Source organism: Mastomys coucha, unplaced genomic scaffold (genome assembly GCF_008632895.1).
Source record: "Mastomys coucha isolate ucsf_1 unplaced genomic scaffold, UCSF_Mcou_1 pScaffold21, whole genome shotgun sequence".
Classification (NCBI taxonomy): domain Eukaryota; kingdom Metazoa; phylum Chordata; class Mammalia; order Rodentia; family Muridae; genus Mastomys; species Mastomys coucha.
Window position 1 is genome coordinate 177,452,750 of NW_022196904.1, and position 20,884 is coordinate 177,473,633.

General features: G+C 46.2%; 1 protein-coding gene across 8 annotated transcripts in view; it reads left to right on the top strand.

The window, feature by feature from the left end:
- Positions 1-20,884, top strand: part of Gbf1 (golgi brefeldin A resistant guanine nucleotide exchange factor 1) — a 137,375-nt gene that overhangs the window by 102,966 nt on the left and 13,525 nt on the right. For 2 of the 8 annotated variants that reach the window (XM_031390527.1, XM_031390531.1), the window contains exons 6-29: positions 771-879; positions 1,357-1,417; positions 2,427-2,481; positions 6,280-6,427; positions 6,734-6,957; positions 7,982-8,150; positions 8,902-9,113; positions 9,700-9,798; positions 11,992-12,186; positions 12,400-12,589; positions 12,801-12,944; positions 13,242-13,330; positions 14,693-14,895; positions 15,461-15,584; positions 15,842-15,967; positions 16,230-16,312; positions 17,187-17,423; positions 17,704-17,797; positions 18,124-18,300; positions 19,102-19,166; positions 19,253-19,376; positions 19,570-19,641; positions 19,909-20,003; positions 20,213-20,366. In XM_031390527.1, the coding sequence (XP_031246387.1) occupies positions 771-879; positions 1,357-1,417; positions 2,427-2,481; positions 6,280-6,427; positions 6,734-6,957; positions 7,982-8,150; positions 8,902-9,113; positions 9,700-9,798; positions 11,992-12,186; positions 12,400-12,589; positions 12,801-12,944; positions 13,242-13,330; positions 14,693-14,895; positions 15,461-15,584; positions 15,842-15,967; positions 16,230-16,312; positions 17,187-17,423; positions 17,704-17,797; positions 18,124-18,300; positions 19,102-19,166; positions 19,253-19,376; positions 19,570-19,641; positions 19,909-20,003; positions 20,213-20,366 (3,249 nt within the window). The remainder of the gene's footprint in view (positions 1-770; positions 880-1,356; positions 1,418-2,426; positions 2,482-6,279; positions 6,428-6,733; positions 6,958-7,981; positions 8,151-8,901; positions 9,114-9,699; positions 9,799-11,991; positions 12,187-12,399; positions 12,590-12,800; positions 12,945-13,241; positions 13,331-14,692; positions 14,896-15,460; positions 15,585-15,841; positions 15,968-16,229; positions 16,313-17,186; positions 17,424-17,703; positions 17,798-18,123; positions 18,301-19,101; positions 19,167-19,252; positions 19,377-19,569; positions 19,642-19,908; positions 20,004-20,212; positions 20,367-20,884) is intronic. The other 6 variants (XM_031390529.1, XM_031390533.1, XM_031390530.1 and 3 more) reach the window with 4 other exon arrangements.

Below are 20,884 nucleotides of genomic sequence, written 5' to 3' on the forward strand. Positions count from 1 at the left end.
AGACAGAACAGGAGGTAAGGAGAACCTCACCCCTAAGCTGGGCGTGTGGCTCACTGGAAGAGCGCTGGCCTAGCATATGTGAGTGTGATTTCCTGAGGAGATGGCTCAGTTAGTGAACTATGCCTTATAGGCATGAAGACAAGTGTTAGAGCCCCAGTACTCATGTAAACCCCCAGGCATAGTGGTGAGCATACACAGAATCCCAGAGAAGCATAGACAAGAGGATCCTGGGTATTGCTGATCAGCCAGTCTAGCCTGATCAATGAGCTCTAGGTCAGTAAGAGACCCAGCCTTAAGTGAAGTTGGTCCACATTTCTGATGTTGATACCCATGTATTAGTGTGTCCTCCATATCCGCAAACTACACATATAAACACACATGAACATGCACATAACACAAGCAATAATGATAATGATGATGGGAAGGAGGAGGAGGAAGAAGAAGAGGAGGGAGAAGAGGAAGAGGAAAAAGGAGAAGAAGCAGAAGAAGGAGAAGAAGGAGGAGAAGAAGAAGGAGAAGAAGAAGGAGAATTTAAAATGTACTTGTGTTTGCTAGGTCCGTTTTGTTATTTTGGTTGTTTGGTTTCTCAAGACAGGATTTCTCTGTGTATCCCTGGCTGTCCCAAAACTTGCTCTGTAGAGCAGACAGGCTTCCAACTCAGAGATCCTCCTGCCTCTGCTTCCCTAGAGAGCCCAGCTCTCGGGTATGTCTTCAAATCAGCTTTACTCACGGCTTTGTTCATCACAGTGCCTTTTCTTTCTTCCACATAGGTTCTCCGAACTCTGTTGCTAACCCCAGTGGGTGCCCACTTAACAAATGAGTCTGTGTGCGAGGTTATGCAGTCCTGCTTCCGGATTTGCTTTGAAATGAGACTCAGTGGTAGGTGCTTGAATACCGGGTCTGTCATCCCCCTGGGGCCGGTGTATGAGTGTGTATATGGTGTGCTATCTCTGAAGCCCAGAAAAACAGGATTTATCCATCATCCACCTTGGGTAACCTTAGAGGGGTTGTTCTGAAGCTAGAATAGAGTTCTCAAGCCACTGTTGCAGGGCAGGAGTTGGGATGAATCTTAGACGCACTCACTTCCAGAACCAGATCTTCTCCCTTAGGGTTTCTGGGATTGACACAAGTGATAACCCAAGAAAACCCGTATCTTGTGTGTCCCCTTTCTCCTGACTCCCTAGTACCACCTAGTGGTCTGCTACAGTTGTAGCTGTAGGCTGAGCTGGAGCTGGTTTTAATAAGTTTGGTATAATCCTTGGTAAACACAGTGTGGAGGGGAGTCTGCTCTGAGAGGTCTCCTGATAATAGCCCAGCAAGTAATGACACCTGTGTTATTTGTCTTTGCCTGTGCAGAGTTATTGAGAAAATCCGCAGAGCACACTCTCGTAGACATGGTGCAGCTGCTCTTCACAAGGTAAACCTGCTGCTGTTTGCTTCTGCCCGGCTGCCCAGGCCTCTTGAGTCTGCCTGCTTCCACACAGCCACTTTAGGGACCTGGCCAGCCCCACAACCACATCAGAGGCCACTGGGACTGTAGATAGCATTAGTTCTCTGAGCAAGGGAGAAGGAAGAGAGAACTCCGTGGTCTCAGGGAACCAGAGGGTTATTTAATCTCTGCTTCCCAAACTTGTGTCTGTTTCTGTGCAGGTAGCATCTGGGAAAGGGCGCGCAGAGATGCCAGATTTAAGCAGCCTGGAACAGGTCGCTGAGCTCCCTAAACTTAGAAGGCCAAGGCTAGGGAGCCAGCCATCATCGTAAAAGCTGACTTAATTGGCCTTTATCTTGGCTTGCTTGAGACTTCCTGATTTTAGCACTTTATAGTTCCATATCCTGACAGACCCTTTAGTCCCAGGGAAACCTTGATCTTAGATTTCCCTTAGAAGGACTCCCTCATTTGGAGCCCAAGAAACATTTTTGTTCTAGATCACATTGTCTATTCTATACTTCCTTTCAAAAGATACACTTAGGGAAGAATTGAAGCAATGACTTTTAAACGAATGAGATTTCTTTTTGCTTTCAGGTTTAATCTCTATTATCTGTACACTAAACTGTTCTTGGCTTCTGCTATGGGGAGAGTTTCTTACTCTGTGGATTTACTGCCTTTAAAACACCAACCTGCTTTTACTATTTTCTGTGCCTATCTTTTGGCTTTCATCAGTGCTTTTCAAGGATGAAGAGAGCCTTCATACTCCAAGAGTACTTAGTCACCCTGTCCCAGTGACTACTTTGCCTATATCATATGTATTCCAATTCCTATAGCTCCAAAGCTCTAAAGGGGATGAAATTAGCTTTTTTCTAACTAGCTTCTCTTAAGAGTAAACTAAGAGACAAGATACTGTGTTTCAATGCACCCTTGCTATAGCAGGTCTAGAGAAGAACACTGTCATTATCCCCAGTAACAGTCACACTATTCTCTCTTATAGGTTACCTCAGTTTAAAGAAGAACCCAAGAGCTATGTGGGAACCAACATGAAGAAGGTGGGGTCTGAGAGCTCATCTGCTGTTCCTTGTCCAAACCACCTTAACTTCCGAACTTCAGTACTACTATTGCTTAGTAGCTAAGACATGTTTTCGCTTAGATGGGTCTACTTGTAATCTACAAATAATTGTCACTCCTATAAGTCAGAAATATGCCTCCCATGTACCTCTCCTTCCTCCACCTTTCCTCTCTGACCAACCATGCTGTTTGCTTTAGGAAACTGGGCAAGGCTGACCAAGCTGGTAAAGATGCGTGCTGACAAAGATGGAAGTCTGGCCATCCCATTGGGCTCAGTCTTGTTAGCAAGCAAGAGTCCTAGAGAGGCTGTGCCCCAAAATCCCCTCCTAATGCTGAATAAGACTGGGCTTGTGCTTACAATAGTCTCTGTTGAAGAGATCAAATCAAGCTGTACTCTGGATCAAAAGGGTTCTCAGATTGCTAAGAAAAGATGGTGATCAGGATAGCTTCTTTCTGTCTTGAATTGAAACTCTGGACTTCTCAGATCTCTGATGAGGTTCTGCCCGTGGAAATGACCCTTGGCTATTTGGTGCATGCACCTGACCCACCCATGTTCCCTCCCATTCATCCCCATTCCTGCCCTGTGCCCTGTTGGCTCATGTCTGAGTTTATTTTACTCTGTTTAAATCGTGCATTTGCCTGTCTTTCACAGATTTCTCCATGTCTCCTCAACAAACTGGAGCTAAGTAGTGGGGAGCAGACCAAAGCCCTGAACCAGTTAGAGAGGGTACTTCTCTTTAAGAACCTCAAGGTCTCTCTCCCTCTCCCTTTCCTTTCTCCCTTTCGGTTTACTTATTTATTTAAATGTTTATTTTTTTATATGTAACACTGGGTCCCATTTCTGTTGTTCAGAGCACAACTTACCCATTCTATAACACAGCTTGGCTTTTGAAAGTTGCATGTGTTTATAGCTTTGCAGTACTGGGAATTCTGGGATTTCTGGATGCTTGGAAGTAGAATGAATTCTTGAACATCACAAAATGAGCCTAGAAAATGTGGGTCCTGCTGTCATCTTTTGGGGAGACTTAAGACCCACCATTTCTAGGCAAACTACAGGGACCTTAAGCAAGATCCTTCTCCCTCCCCTGTCTCAGAGCTGGAGTAGACGGCATAGACAGTCCTTGTGTAAATTTGGATACATGGTTATGTTAGTGGGAAAAGGTGTTCCATGCTGTGAGAGGGTTTTTTTGGTTTTTTTTGGGGGGGTGGTTTAGTTTGGTTTGGGGGGGTTGTTGTTTTGGGGGGGGTTGGTTTTTTGTTTGTTTGCTTTTTTGAGACAGGGTTTCTCTGTATAACCCTGGTTGTACTGGAACTCACTCTGTAGACCAGGATGGCCTCGAACTCAGAAATCTGCCTGCCTCTGTCTCCCAGGTGCTGGGATTAAAGGCGTGTACCACCACCACCTGGTGGGTTTTGTTTTTGTTTTTGTTTTTGTTTTTGTTTTCATAAAAAGGATCGTTGCAAAGTTTAGATCTCTAGATTGATGGAAAGGAACTAGGGACCAGAAGACTGGGAACTTTCTAGAATCTGCAAAGATAGCCTCTGTCCTTTAAAATTCAAAATTTAGTAGCTGAGTTTAGGGAAGGAGTATAAGCTAAAGTTTGCCTGACCTTGAGGTATCCTTGCCTTTAAAAGACAAGAAAAGTAAGGGAGAGAGGTTGTCCACACTATCCATCACAAGGGTGTGCATGATTGTGAGCATTCCTGTCACTGCAGATGAATTAACTCTGGGAGAGAGTGTCCCCTAGCAAGGGCTCTCTGTCCTATTTGATTGCATTGTCTCAAATTTTTGTGTTTGTATAGTTACCAATTTCAGCTCTCTTCAGTAACTAGCCTGCATGTTGTCATGACTATTAGCCTAAAGTCTGCACTATTCTTATAAAGCTACTGTTGTCTTTTGGAATGTAGAATTATAGAGATAAAGTGATACAGGGTTCCATGGACACCTGCCGCCTACTATGCACCTTAGAGTCTTAGGACACATAATGCAGCAACAGTGAAGCTTTCATGACAACTACCAGCCTTGGGGCTCCTGTACCAGTCAAAAGGCCAGGAACACTCACTGAAATAACCTAGTTGAAGCTACATTTGCAAAACATAAAGCAGAAGATAGGAGATACCAACTCGTATATGGAAAGGATGTCCATTACTGACTGCCATTCTTAGTAGAAGTGAGGCCTCCTAGAATGGGGGGTTAACTTATAAACCTTTAGTTGGTTGGACTTTTTGAAGCTTAGTGATAATGACCAGTAAAGCCAAATGGTCCTTGTTTTCTTTCCTCGGTCTTTGGGGTTTCTTGCCTCCTGTTTGGCTTGTTCTCTTAGATCTTTTTCTACCATGAGTGTGATCTACCTCAACTCCTAGGTTACTTACAGACAAGAGCACCCTGGTCCCTGTTTAGTCATAGAAGCTCATATCTAGGCATATGACTGCAGATGTTTTGGAGATGGAAAAACAAGAATATGAATCCAATGAAAAGCTGCTACTGTGTTAAGAGCTGGAAGAAAGGTTCAGTTTGGGGGCCTCCTTTATTAGGATATTTGGGGAAGGAAGGGAGAATTATCTTAGCAGATGATGAGAGGCTAGCAAAGCTTTGAGAGAGACAGAGCTTGAAGAAGAAATTTTATCTCCAAATATCAGAAGAAATTGAATAGATCCTAAAAAATTGTATCTAGTGGTGCTGGGGATGTAACTCAGTTGCAAGAGTCTTTACCTAACATATACAAAGCCCTAGGATTGAGCCCCAGTACCACATAAGTGGAGTTTGGGGGTGGGGGGAACATACCTGTAATCCCAGATCTTGGGAAGTAGAAGCAGAATGCAAAGCTCAAGGTCATCCTTGGCTACATAGTGAATTTGAGACCTGCTCAGGATACATGAGGCTCTGTCTACAAAAGTAATAACATAATAAAATAAAATGAAGTGTACCCAGGAAGAGCAACTGTAAGAACAACAAGAGGTTTTATTGCTATATCAAAATTGGGAGCAGCAACATGGCACAGCCCCCATTCTTTTTTGGGGGGGATGGTTTTTTGAGACAGGGTTTTTCTATGTAGCCCTGGCTATCCTGGAACTCACTCTGTAGACCAGGCTGGCCTTGAACTCAGAAATCCACCTGCCTCTGCCTCACAAGTGCTGGGATTAAAGGCGTGCGCCACCACTGCCCAGCACCACTGCTGAGTCTTAACTCCATAAATAAATCAATGTATCACTCTTCTCTAAAAAATTAACTTTGACCATCCATTTTGATACAGAATTTCCAGAAAAAGAGTTGTCCTTATGGTCTAAGTCCCAGTCCATGCCTTAGTGGGAAAGCTTTGAATCTATCTACATAGGAAGGGGTAGGTGCTCATACCTAGACAAGAGCTAGAAGTAGGAGCTGCCCTGCAGTTGACTGTGGAAAAAAGTCCATGCACAAGTCTGTAGCCTGAGGCTCTGGGCAAAGCCTGCCTTACCTTTAAAGCAAGAGGTTCATGCATCAGTATACAGCACCAAGGACCCAGGAAGCAGAGTGACAATGTGACAGCTGGCTATAGCAATGACTAGTCCAAATGCAAAATGCTACTTTCCATGTGAAAGCCTCTGTGCCAGTCCAAAAAGCTATGAATGGAGAGGTGTACGTGTATGTTATGATGGTCTAGATTATTTAATACTGATGTGGGGTGTAAGCTGTTTTCTGGAGACCAGCGGACTGAGTAATGAGATGTTTCTAGGAATAACATCTTAGTTTAAAGTTATACTCTTTTAGTCTGGATACTAATTGTATATGATATTTCCAGCTGAAAATGAGAGCAGGAGGCATGAGTGACTCATCCAAGTGGAAGAAACAGAAAAGATCGCCCCGACCTCCACGTCATACAACCAAAGTCATACCATGTTCAGAGCTGCCCACCCCAAATGGAGCCACCGTGTCCTCTAACCTTACTGGTGAGTGCCTGGGTTGCTTCTTATTAAAACACATAGAGAAGATCCTTTCTTTATGAGGGATTTGAAATGGAAAGTTGAGTGGTTTTAGTTTTTCTGCAGAGATCAGAAAAGGAAACTCCAAATCAGACTGTGACCATTTAACGGCCCTGCACTAAACAGCTTCAGTTCATTTGCTTTCATAGATTCGTACTGCTCCAGAGGCACACATACATGAGCACTCAGTCTAAGCAAGACCCTGGTACTATAGAGGATGCCTTACTCACCAAGGGTCTCTTTGCCTTCAAGTTTCATTCTTTTCTTTGTCAGGTGGCATGCCCTTCATTGATGCGCCCACATCCATCTCCTCTGCAAGTTCAGAAGCTGCCTCGACAGTGGTCAGTCCTTGTACAGATAGTGGCCTGGAATTATCCTCCCAGACTACCTCCAAGGAGGACCTCACTGACCTGGAGCAAGCTGGCTCCCCAAGGGAAATCACAACCACAGAGCCTGGGAGCAATGAGATAGGTGTTTCTGATCAGCTTGACCCTCAGGTATGACTGATGTCTAAAGGCTCCTCTTTAGTTCTACAGGTCACTGTAGGAACTGGCTTGTTCTTTTGGGGGTTTTGTACCTGAGCTTTGGCCAAGCATGGTGGTACATGTTTTTAATCCCAGCACTCAGGAGGCAAAGACAGGTGGATCTTTGTGAGTTTAAGGCCAGCCTGATCTACAGAGAGTTCCAAGGCAGCTAGAGATGCATAGTAAAACCCTGCCTATTAAAAAGTAAATAAATAAATAAATAAATAAAATTTAAAAAAAAAAAAAGATGAAGAAGGAAGGTTGGTAAAAGTAGTTCTTCCCTGTGTCTAAGTTAGGGTTTCCATCGCTGTGAAGAGACTCTGGGACCAAGGCAACTCTTATAAAGGACACCATTAAATTGGACTGGCTTACAGGTTTAGAATTTCAGTCCACTATCATCAGTGCGGGCAACATTAAGCCTCCAGGCAGGCCAGGCAGGCATGGCGCTGGAGGAGCTGAGTTTTACATCTTGTTCTGAAGGCAGCCAAAAGACTCTCCCAGGCAGCTAGGAGGAGGGTCTCCCAGGCAGCTAGGAGGAGGGTCTCCCAGGCAGCTAGGAGGAGGGTCTCCCAGGCAGCTAGGAGGGTCTCAAAGCAAACCCCACAGTGACACACCTCCAACAAGGCCACACCATTCAAACCACTGCATACTGTTTCCTAGAATTATTTTTGCTGACCAGAAAACACAGTCTGACTGTGAAAAGGAACTCAGGAGATCTACCAATATCAATGTAGGTAGCATCTGAAGAAAGGGAGGCGCAGGCTTAACAGGAAGGGGATCATCTAAATTGTGAGTCTTGTGACAGTTTTGCACCTGTAGAGTTCTGTCATCCTAGACAGTGGTCCCTCAGGTGGCCCTGGGACATTTTATATTGATGTATAAATCAATGAGCTGTAGTCCTTTGAAGACAGCTTGGAAGCCATAAAATTCAGGGGAATAAATTTTAAGTTGTTTTTGCCTCATTTTTGTTTGTATGTCTCACTGCTGTTGGTCATAGCAGGAAGGGGCCCATGTAGAAAAGGCCCAGTCAGCATCGGTGGAATCTATCCCTGAAGTGTTAGAGGAGTGTACATCCCCTACTGACCACTCTGACTCTGCTTCTGTCCACGACATGGACTATGTCAATCCTCGGGGTGTGCGCTTTACCCAGTCCTCCCAGAAAGAAGGTAGGTACTGCAGGAAGGCTCTGCCTGTTTATCTACCCCCACCCTTCAAGATAGATACTCTTTCTGAGCCTAGAGCAGCTTGGATGAAGTCGACTATCACCTGTGAATCCATTTTCTAAACAGGAAATGGAATCAAGCTATAAAACTGTTAGCATATATAGAACTTTTCCCTAAATCATTCAGAGAATTAGAGAGATAATTGGAGGAGAGAAGGAGCAATATAAAACTTAGGACTTTTAAGAAAAATCCTTGGTTCTGATTTCATCCATTAAGAAATAGATCCTTTTCCTTGGAGGAAATTAATTTCCTGAAATTGCCACAGATAAGGGCTGGAAGATGGCTCAGTGGGTGAGATTGCATCTCTGTAAGAGTGAGGACCAGAATTCAAATCCCTTGTATCCATGTAAAGAGTTAGGCATGGCTGCATGTGCCTGTGATCCCATCTTTGGGGTTTGCAGACATATGAGTCTGCAGAGTTTGCTGAAACAATGAGTTTCCAGGTCAGTGAGAGACCTGTTTAAGGCAATAAAGCTGAGCAAGAAGAGGAAGGCATCTGACATCCTTTGAGTCTTCCATATGCACCTGCTCAGGCACATACATTTGCACACCATACCATACCTGCACATGCAGGCACCAAACACACATAACACACAAACACCACAATCAAGTGTGTGCCATGGATAACACATATCCATATGTTATCAAACCGCTGGGACATGTCTTCCCACCTGTTCTCTTGCCACCTTTTCAGGCACAGCTTTGCTTCCGTATGGTCTTCCTTGCATCCGTGAGCTCTTCCGCTTCCTTATCTCCCTCACAAATCCACATGACCGCCATAACTCTGAGGTTATGATCCACATGGGACTGCATTTGCTGACAGTGGCTCTTGAGTCAGCCCCTGTGGCCCAGTGCCAGACCCTCTTGGGTCTAATCAAGGATGAGATGTGCCGACACTTATTCCAGGTAAGACTAGATTGCCCAGAGACCTTGGTTGTTTTTTGAGATTGAGAAACCACTAGAATTCCATGACTAGCACCCTTTCTTTCAGTTGGCCAGCAGCCACAGTGAAAGAGCTCCTTAGAGAGCTACTGAGGAAGGAATGGCTAAATCAAAACCCAGTGTGGTGGGACATATGTGTAACCCAGCACTTGGGAGGTAGAGGCAGGAAGATAAGGAATCCAAGGTAACTTTCAGCTACGTAGTGTGGTCGAGACCAGCCTGAGCTACATGAGCTCCTATCTCAGAAAAACAAAACCAAGCCAGCAACATAGCTCAGTGGGTAAAAGAATGTACCATCAAGCCTGACGTGCTGGGTTTGATCCCTGGCACCTAGAAGGCAGAGAGAGGGGAGACTCTCCCTTGGAATGTAGCTTTCACACACAAATAAACAAATGTAAAGTTTGCTTTTTAAAACAAATGACAAGAAAAAAAGAGTTCCCTTAGAACACGGGCCTTCTGAAGCAGCCTGACTGGTCTGCTCTCCTCTCTTTGTTGGTTGGATTATACTCGACCTGAGAAACCTCATGGCTTTTCACTCTCTGATCCCCAGCTACTCAGTGTAGAGCGACTGAACCTTTATGCTGCATCCCTACGAGTATGCTTCTTACTCTTTGAGAGCATGCGGGAACACCTCAAGTTCCAATTAGAGGTAAGTTTCTTGACCTTGGAAAGTAAAACAAAAACAGGGAACTACATGGCATTATCAATGGGCCAGCTCAATGAATCATGCTTAAGATAGATTTTTAAAATTTTTTTATTTCTTCTTCTCTCACACACTACATCTCAACCACAGCTTCCCCTTCCTTCATGCCTCCCAGTGCTCCCTCCCCTCCCTTCTCCCCCAGATCCACTCTTCCCACTTCCCCACTCCCATCTCAGAAAGAGCAGGCCTTTCCCAGGGACATCAACTAAACATGGTACAAGATACAATAAGAGCAGGCACAGGCTGGGTGAAGCAACCCACTAGGAAGAAAGGGGTCCCAAAAGCAGACAGAAGAGTCAGAGACACCCCCACTCCCACTGTCAGTAGTCCTCCCAAAACACCAAACAACAACCATATATGCAGAGGGTCTAGTGCAGACCTATACAGGCCTTAAGCTTGCCCCTGTGTGTCCTGCTGAGTTCTGCTCTCCAGGTATCCTCTACCCTCTTCCACCGCATTTCCCATCTCAGGGAGGGACCCGGTAGAAAACCTGGGCTCTCTCTCCACCTATTTGGCTATGGGTCTCTGTATTTGCTCCAAGCCAGGGGCAGCCTCTCTGGAGAACTGTGCTAATCAATGAGTTCTATGTATAGAAGATTATCAATAGGAGTCATTTCATTGATTTTTTTTTTCTGGTGTTTAGTTCTACCATAGGTCTCTGGACTATCCAGCCTCCAATTCCTAATCATCCAGGCAGTACTAGGCATGAGCTTCCTCTCATGGATGGGCCTAAAATTAAACAAGTCATTGGTAGGCCATTTCCACAAGTTCTGTGCCACCATTGCCCCTGCATATCTTGCAGGCAGGACAGATTGTAGGTGGAAGGTTTTGTGGCTGGGTAGGTATCCTAGTCCTTCCATAGAAGCCTTGCCTGGTTACAGAAAATGGACAGTTCAGGTTCTGGGTCCTCCATTACTAGGCGTCCTCTCTAGGGTCACTCTCGTAGATTCCAGGGAGGTTTTGCTACACTTGGTTTCCATATCAACCCACCCCATGCCCTCCTGCTCCAGTCATCTCTCCTTGTACTGTCTCCCTCCATCTACCCCCACCTCATCCCTCCTGTTCCCATCCCCACCTGCCCCCAATCTACTCACAAACTTTATTTCAACTTCCCAGAGAGATCCAGTTGCACCCTCCCTCACCCCCCCACCCCAGAGCTCTCCTTGTCACTTAGCCTCTCTGGGTCCAGGGACTGTAGCATGATTATCCTTTACTTAACAGCTAATATTCACTTGTAAGTGAGTACTGCCAGAGTTATGGGCTAGACTTCTAACAGCTAGCATGGCCTCTGGTCCAAGTGGAGGCTAGGACAAGGTGAGGTGGGGGATTGGGGAGAGGATGGGAGGAATACCAAGAAAGTTTGTGGACAGGATCCAGGGACAGGCAGCCTACCTGGACTTCTGGTGGCTGGAGCGTCCTCTGGTTGAGCAAGGCTCTGCCCACATTGAGAGCTGCAACACCATGTTGAGGAGGGGAAGGGTTATCGGGCATAGGGTGGGGGACTCTGAAAGAGTGGAGAGGTCTACCAGTGGGTGCTCTACCTCAAGGTAGAGATTTGTATGAGCTTCCTGTAGAAGGTATTTTTGACCTCCCTACTTTGCATCAATGCCTAGCCTTCACAGTAGAGTAGTTAAGAGGATCCCAGGCACAACTGTTGGCTAGGAGAGCCCATAACTGGGCACGACAGCTCCTGCCAGTAACCCAAGCTTTTAGGAGGCTGAGGCAAGAAGAGTCCTGTGAGTTGAAGGCCAGCCTGGGCTACAGAGCAAAACTGTCTCAAAAAAAGTGTGGGGGAAGAATCCAAATATGAGGCCTGGCAGGTCTTACCACAAATGGGGCAGCTTTTCTGCCTAGGAGTTCTTATAAGTCAAACTAGCATTGCCACCAAATTGCCAAAAGGAAGTCTAAATAAGACTAGGGCAGGCTTTATAGACAGCACATTTTTAAAAAGGACAGCAGACAACTTCTTTGAGACTGGAAATAGGAATGAGAGCCTTATGGGAGACAAAGAGGGGATATATTACTGAAGAGAGGGGATCTTTTGGTATCTCAGTACATGCCTCCTGTTTGGTGGTGTTCCAATTTTCTCTTCCCGTCTTTTCCTCAACCAAATGGCTATCGCTGGGTTGCTGTTGACAGATGTACATCAAAAAGCTCATGGAGATCATCACTGTTGAAAACCCCAAGATGCCTTATGAGATGAAGGAGATGGCGCTGGAGGCTGTTGTACAGCTCTGGCGCATCCCCAGCTTTGTCACTGAGCTCTACATCAACTATGACTGTGACTACTACTGCTCCAACCTCTTTGAAGACCTCACCAAGCTGCTGTCCAAGGTGCTGAGCACTATCTCTGGCCTCTAGGAACTGTGAAGAAATCTCCCCATGGTAGCACTGATGGTACAGGGAGTGGGCCACTTCAGAGGTAGGAACAGGGGTGAGGGAGGCATTTGTAAGAGCAACGAGAAATCATTAGTTATTGGGTTTGGGGGGAAATAATCATGTGAAATACATTCCTACCTCAAGTCTAAGGGTCTGTTTACTTTTCAGAATGCCTTTCCTGTGTCTGGTCAGCTTTATACAACACACCTGCTGTCTCTTGATGCCCTATTGACAGTTATTGACAGCACTGAGGCTCATTGTCAGGCCAAAGTCCTCAATACCCTCAACCAGCAAGAGAAGAAAGAGACAGCCAGACCTGGCTTTGAGGCAGTGGATGGCAACTCAGAAACTAACAAGTGTGAGAAGCGTCTTATATTGTTTTTTTTCTTTCTTGTCTTTCCTTTTCCCCTTTCTCTTCCCTTCCCTCCTTACTTTGTCTTGAATTTTTTCTAGCAGAGCTAGCTAGTGTCCTGTATAAGAACACATAGCTCTTTCTGGCTTGGGATTCAACCTCTTTTACAATACTGTTTGACTTCCTACCCATAAGTCTTCATGTCTTTCTCTGTTAGCAGCTGAGAGAGCAGCCAGTGATGGGAAAGCCATAGGTGTGGCCTTAGATGCCCTAAGCCATCATTTTCCAAGTGGAGGATGGTTGTCAACAGAACATGGAAAGCCAGGGTGTGGTGATGTGGAGGAAGCTGGTGATTCTGGGGGTAGGTACCCAGTGTCCATGACTCTGAACTCCTTCAACTAGAGGGCTTAGAGAGAAGGAACATGGGGAGGTTTCAGAAAACAGAGTAGCCTCAGGCCATACCTGGAAGAGCCCTAGTAGTTCACCTTGTTTTAAACTCCAGAGAAAGGAAAGGAAACAATTAGAGCCCTAGAAGGTAGGATCTCCAGCAGGTTAGAGGCCAAAGACAAGAAAATGTATGAGACCACTTCTTTTTGCTGGGGAGAGCATCAACAACTGTACAGAGGTCTTATGTATTTTCCTCTTCCTTCCATCCTAGCTGACAAAAAGTTCACCAGGAAGCCGCCTCGATTTTCCTGTCTTCTGCCAGATCCACGGGAACTAATTGAAATTAAAAACAAAAAAAAGGTACATGCCTCCACACATTCCCCCAGTGTGTTTAGTGACTGCTTGTCTCAGAGGATGCACATGGGTTGACTTTAGCAGCTCCTTACACAGCTTCCAAGACTAGTCTTTAGGGTTTTCCAGGACTGTGCAACTTCTCCCTCTCCTTGGAAAACATTTCCTTACACCTGACCCGTGCTGCTGTTGGCCCCTGAGCAAAGCTACTTCAGCCAAAAGCCAGATACTCCTAGTGGTGGTGACAGAAGCTCTGGAAGCTGCTGTCATTTGGGTCAGCAAAGGTTATTGATCATCTCCAGGTCCAGCCTAGCTACTGGTAAGAAAAGGCATTGATACTTATTCTGGTTCTTTAGTAAAGCCCAAATCATGGGTAATTTATTTATTTTTTTTTTAAAGATTTATTTATTTTATGTATATGAGTACACTGTAGCTGTCTTCAGACATTCCAGAAGAGGGCATTGGATCCCATTACAGATGGTTGTGAGCCACCATGTGGCTGCTGGGATTTGAACTCAGGTCCTCTGGAAGAACAGTCAGTGCTCTTATCCTCTGAGCCATCTCTCCAGCCCCAGTTAATTTATTTATTTTTTTCTTCAGTTGTAAAGTCAGGGAAGCCAAACCATCATTGTTCCCACTCTTGCTGTCAGGGAAAGCCAAACCATCATTGTCCCCACTCTTGCTGTCAGGAAAGCCGAACCATCATTGTCCCGACTCTTGCTGTCAGGAAAGCCAAACCATCATTGTCCCCACTCTTGCTTCCCCTGCCTCCTTTCCCAGCAGCAAGTGTTAATGCTGAGTAGCTTCCTGACTAGGAGAAAGATATTTTTGATTGCAAGTCTGTATAGACATACAGGGAGCAAAGAGATCAGTTTAGTGAGGGATGTATTTTCCTCTTCCTTCCATCCTAGCTGACAAAAAGTTCACCAGGAAGCCGCCTCGATTTTCCTTCAAACCCAAGCAGGACCTTAAAAGCCAGACAGTCTGAAAAGGGAAGGCACCTCAGCCCAGATGACATGATGCTAGCTGGCTGTAGACGCCAGAGGTGGCTGTCCAATTGAAGAGAAGAGCTCACTAAGCTGCTTCCTCTCCACCTCCCCATCTCTCACTAGAGGAGGGGAGGCTGCCCTGTACCTCTGTATCCCCCAAAAAGGAGTGGAAGGTGCTCCCAATCACTGCCAGTGAGATGGGAGGACAGGAAAAGCTAAGGGCAGTACAACCTAGTGTTAGCTAGAGGTCCTAATGGAATTCATTAGAACCATGTTCAAAGAGCTCATTAGGTGAACAGTTACAGGCTGCAATAGACTACCGCCTGCCTTGTCTGACTTAAGAGCATAGCAACTTTTGATACCTCTAATCTTTGTCTTCTAGCTGCTGATCACTGGTACAGAGCAATTCAACCAAAAACCAAAGAAAGGGATCCAGTTTCTGCAGGAGAAAGGCCTCCTCACCATCCCAATGGATAACACAGAGGTAGCCCAGTGGCTCCGAGAAAACCCTCGGTTAGACAAAAAAATGATTGGAGAGTTTGTGAGTGACCGGAAAAACATGGACCTGTTGGAGAGTTTTGTGAGGTGAGGAAGAAATAAGCAGTGTGGGGATTGGGATGTCACTCAGTGATAGTGTGCTCCTTTAGCATACATGAGGGTCGCCTTCTTGGGATGGCACTCAGTGATAGTTGCTCCTTTAGCATGCGTGAGTATCACAAAAAAGAAAGAGATATGGAGGAGTGCAGGGAAAGAAGAGAGGAAGAAGGAAATGTCTGGGGGACAAGGCATTTGTCCCTCAAAGGAAGTCTGCCAGTTCCTGCTGATGGCCAGCTCACATAACTAACACCCTTGCCTCTTCCTATAATATATACCTGTTGGGCCTGAAAGGGACTCAGGCTTTAGGAGTATCCCACCCCCACCCCCTGTATCCCAGTGGAAAGCATCGCAGAGTAGGATAGAGCAGGGTTCTGAGGGGTGAAGTGCCTAGAATTTTACTAATGTGGGAAGTGCTAAAGTTAGGGATTCTGTAAGAAACGGCCAGAGTCCTCAGCCTCCTCTGTTTCAGTAAGAGAATGTTATGAAGACTGACAGCCTAATCTATACAGTTTCAATGTCTTCAGCCTTTTCACTCTGTTCTCTTTCTCTGTAGCACCTTCAGCTTTCAGGGTCTACGGCTTGATGAAGCGCTCCGACTCTACCTGGAAGCCTTCCGTTTGCCTGGGGAAGCACCTGTTATTCACAGGTTGCTGGAGGTGTTCACTGAGCACTGGAGGGTAAGTCTTAGTGTCAGAAACTACGTCAAGGATCCCTGATCAGGTTGAGGGATTCTTCGTTCCCTCAGCTAAAAAAACCTCAGTGCTTGCCTCCTAAGAAGGCTGAGAGCCACGGCAGTGGTCTTTCCATGGAGTACCTTCTATGAAGGAGTTGGCCGTTTTCTGGATAGGCCCCTCGTATACCAACACTTGGTAGTAGTAAGAACTTACTTGGCCAGAAAAGGACATTACCACAGATGGAGTCTTTGCTTTTTCAGAGTTGTAATGGCTCCCCATTTGCTAATAGCGATGCCTGCTTTGCCCTGGCCTATGCTGTCATCATGCTTAACACTGACCAACATAACCACAATGTTCGCAAGCAGAATGCACCCATGACCCTGGAGGTAAGCTTGGGCTCCAACCAAAACAGAAGACCTAATACAGCTTTCAAAGTATCAGCAAAGATAAGGAAAGTTTCCAGTGTGTGGGGGGACAGAGTTCTGTCCAGGGGTTCAGGGAGGGATGACCAATTCAGAAGAGGGACTGGGATGGAGAGTGGGTTCTTTCACTTAATTGTTTCCAAAGTCGTGTTTGTCACAAACTTAAGGAGTTCCTTGGGTGGCATACAGCATTGACACAAGGGAAAACATACTGGCCTATCTCTAGGAGTTTCGAAAAAACCTAAAAGGTGTGAATGGAGGCAAGGACTTCGAGCAAGACATCCTGGAAGACATGTACCATGCCATCAAGTGAGTATGTGTGGAGAGTAATGTGGTATCTCTGCTAAAGAGGGCTCATTGCCTCCCTTTCCTGCTTCTAGAGTCACGACAGACTTTAGTGACTCACATGCCCTGGATCTAGCTTAGAGACTTACCTGGTCATCCTTGTCTGGGGAGCTCACTTCTTACTTAAAGAAGTGTAAACAATTATGGGAGTCTAGTATTCCAAGCGTAGGGTCTATACACACTGGCCCTCTCATGTTATATGTTTAAGTTATGTGTTTGCACTAGGGATTGAACCAGGTCCTCATGGAGGCTAAGAATATGTTTCATTACGGAGCTACATCTCCAATCCAAACTGTTCCTCTTAATTGAGGTATCATGACCCTGTTTCCTGAGCCTAAATTACCTGGCTTCCTGGAGAGCTCACAAAATCCATTTTCTGATTGGTAGAGAAATCGAGATCAGCATTAGAGGGTAAGGCTCGAGTCAGAGATAGGATACGTAGTTGTTTTGTTATTATCTTGAGACAGAACCTCATACAGCTCAAGATTGCCTTAGACTTGCTATATATCTGAGTCATCTCCTTGCCTTGGGTACTAAGGGCTAGAGTTATGGGTATGTGCTGCCTCCCTCCGCTTACTCCTTATCAGAAGTCAGGAAAAGTGCAAGTTTATGCTTCCCCCAGAAGGAATGTGAGATCTTAGCACAGATATGAAGGTTTGAGATGAGACTCTGAATGTTCACACTCTCCCTGGCCCAGTGCTAGGGTGCAAACAGATCACTTGGCTGCAGCTGTGATAGCCTCATGTGAGTGTGAGATGCCTCGTAGGCAGACCCCGTTCCTTGGTTTGGAAGCAGTGTGCTCACAGGAGTATGCCTCGCTTCCCCTTCCCCCTGGCAGGAATGAGGAGATCGTGATGCCTGAGGAGCAGACAGGTCTGGTTCGTGAGAACTATGTGTGGAGCGTGCTGCTTCATCGAGGTGCTACCCCTGAGGGCATCTTCCTTCGGGCACCTCCTAGCAGCTACGACCTTGACCTCTTCACTATGACCTGGGGCCCCACAATTGCTGCTCTCTCTTATGTCTTCGATAAAAGCCTTGAGGAGACTATCATCCAGAAAGCCATCTCAGGCTTCAGGTAGCTCTACTTTGCCCTTGGTCTTCATATCCTTGCATCTCACTAAGTTAATGTGGGTTACCCCCATGCCTCTTTGACTCCTGATTTACTTTCTTCAGAATGGGATTTCTCCTAATTTTCTGGAGGGAGGCTGGAGCCTGGGAAATCTCAATCTTAATCAGGCTGGAGTTAAAGGTTTCTTTCTGACCCATTGGGGAAGAGCCAGTAGAAGACTGCTTAGGAACCTAGAAGGGTCGAGTGGCCTTTCAGTGACTGTTTCTGTGATGGGGTGACATTACAGGAAGTGTGCCATGATCTCCGCTCACTATGGCCTCAGCGATGTGTTTGACAATCTCATCATCTCTCTGTGCAAATTCACAGCTCTAAGCAGTGAGGTGAGTTGGAGCAGGAGTGTGCTTAGAGGCCCAAATGAGAGTGAGCCTCAGCCATGGAAGTTACATCCACCAGATCTACCCTCTTGAACAAGCTTAAGCCAGTTCTGTCTTACAAGGTCTGGAATGAGAATAATGTCACCTCCTGTAATGGGATGGGGAGGGGATGCCATAGGAAAGACCTTCATCAGGTTGACCTTCCTACTAATATTGTAGGGGATTTGAAGCAAATCCAACAGAAAGATTCTTGGGAACCACAGGCAGAGAGATCTGAAAGTTTTCCTTCCAGACATGAACCAAACCCTGACTCTTTAAAACCTCTTTTCCAGTCTATTGAGAACCTGCCCAGTGTATTTGGAAGCAACCCTAAGGCCCACATTGCAGCCAAGACAGTATTCCATTTGGCCCATCGTCATGGTGACATCCTTCGGGAGGGTTGGAAGAATATCATGGAGGCGATGCTGCAGCTCTTCCGAGCCCAGCTTTTACCCAAGGCTATGGTGGAGGTAATTCTTTTTTTTTTTTTTTTCCATTTTTTGAGACAGGGTTTCTCTGTGTAGCCCTGGATGTCCTGGAACTCACTTTGTAGACCAGGCTAGCCTTGAACTCAGAAATCCACCTGCCTCTGCCTCCCAAGTGCTGGATTAAAGGCATGCGCTACCATTGCCCAGCGGTGGAGGTAATTCTTGATAGAACGTTCAGCATTAACAAGTCAAAATCCTAGCCTGTGCTGTGTATAGGACAGCACTACACCTGATGCTTGCCAATGCTCACTAAGAACACCTCAAATGTAATGCTACAGGGACAGCTATAAAGGAAGGCTGGTAGAAGCTGCAGTCAGTACTGCTTAGAGGGAACACAATAGTATATGGACTGTCTGCAGGAAGACATCCAGGGAAGTTTGCTTGGTCAGGAAGCACGGGGATGCAAATGATGCACAAAAGAAACGATTTTTTTGAGACAAGGTTTCACTGTGTTGACTATGTTGGCCTTGAACTTGCTCTGTAGCTCCTATCTCAGCCTCCTCAGAGCTGAGACTCCAGACCTATTCCACCATGGCCAGCTAATTTCTTGTAATTGTTTTTTAGATCTATGTGTATATGGGCATATGATGTACATACTTAGTGCCAATGGAGGATAGAGGAGGGCATCAGATTCCCTGGAACTAGATTTACAGATGATTGTAATCCACCATGTGGGTGCTGGGAACTAGACACAGGTCCTTTGCCACAGTAACAAGTACTCTTAACTATCGAGCCATTTTCCAGACTCTAGAAATAAATTACTCTTGCTTTACTCTTTTCCAGGTGGAAGATTTTGTGGATCCCAATGGCAAGATCTCTCTACAGCGGGAGGAGACACCATCCAACCGGTAAGGGCAGACCAGTGGCTGAAAGCCTAGAGAAAGGAAGTAATCAGAATGTTGGCGCTCACCAGGACACGTATCCTTTCCTACAGAGGAGAGTCAACAGTCCTTAGCTTTGTAAGCTGGCTGACATTGAGTGGTACTGAGCAGTCGAGTGTACGGGGCCCATCTACAGAGAACCAAGAGGCCAAGAGGGCAGCCTTGGACTGTATCAAGGTAACCGCCCGTCTGTCTGTCTGTCTGTCTGTCTGTCTGTCTGTCTCTCATGAGACCTCCTAAAAAGATGCCCCTGTGAACTGAAGAGTGTCATCATCTAGGGATTGTAGCAAGGGCAGTTCTGTCCCCTCTCTCTGGCTTTTAGAAATTCTCTTCCTTTGTTATAGATCCCTCTTTCTTGTGTCCCCTCTAGCAATGTGACCCAGAAAAAATGATCACAGAAAGCAAGTTCCTCCAGCTGGAATCATTGCAGGAGCTCATGAAGGTACAAGATGAAGAGGTCTAAGAAGGGCAGCAGGGTGGGATCTCATGAAGGTACAAGATGAAGAGGTCTGAGAAGGGCAGCAGGGTGGGAGCTCATGAAGGTACAAGATGAAGAGGTCTGAGAAGGGCAGCAGGGTGGGAGCTCATGAAGGTACAAGATGAAGAGGTCTGAGAAAGGCAACAGGGTGGTGGTGCAGCCTTCAAGCTCTGTTGGGACAGAGCCAGTGGCTTCTCTTCCATCCCTATTTTCCCTGCTGGTGTCTTCTAGGCTCTGGTCTCGGTGACACCAGATGAAGAGACATATGATGAAGAAGATGCTGCCTTCTGTCTGGAGATGCTGCTAAGGATCGTGTTAGAGAACAGGTAGGAGAGGGCAGGTCAGAGCAGTCTTTAGGCATACCCCACACGGAGCTTGTGCCTGAAAGCATCTTGGTGAGGGAGAGCAAGAAACAAGCGAGGCTGTGAGCAGTTATGGGGAGCTTGTGCTTGGCTGCTTAAGGCACAATACCCACGAACTGTGAAAGGCTCCGTGCTTCTCCAGTTGAAACTGTCCTTACCCTTTATGATTTTAGGGACCGTGTGGGCTGTGTATGGCAGACTGTTCGAGATCATCTATACCACCTCTGTGTTCAGGCACAAGATTTCTGCTTCCTTGTGGAGCGAGCAGTGGTAGGGCTGCTACGCCTAGCCATCCGGCTACTCCGGAGAGAAGAGATTAGTGGCCAGGTAAGCAAGTGCATGAAGGAAGGTGGGTAAGTATGCAAGGGGCTGAGACCACAGTAGCAGCTATGGATATGGCCTGAGGCAAAAAGGACAGGTAGTGTAGTGTAGTGTAGTGTAGTGTAGTGTAGTGTAGTGTAGTGTAACTGTAGCCAGTGACTGACTCGGGGCTGGTGCAGTCTCACAGGTGGCACTGAGGTGAGCCTGGAATGGCCTGGGACGTTGAGCTAGTAGCACCTATCTAGTCTCTTTGAAGTCTGCTTATAGGGTTGGGCTGCTGCTTATTCTTACATTTAGAACCCTAAGGGTAAGATCTCAGGGTTCAAGTATGGAAAATGAGCACTGAACCACAATTAGGTTCAAAAGTCACAAGAGTTAAGACATACACAGAAAGCCGGTGGTGGCGCATGCGTTTAATCCCAGCACTTGGGATGCAGAGGCAGGCGGATTTCTGAATTGGAGGCCAGCCTGGTCTACAGAGTGAGTTCCAGGACAGCCAGAGCTATACAGAGAAACCCTGTCTC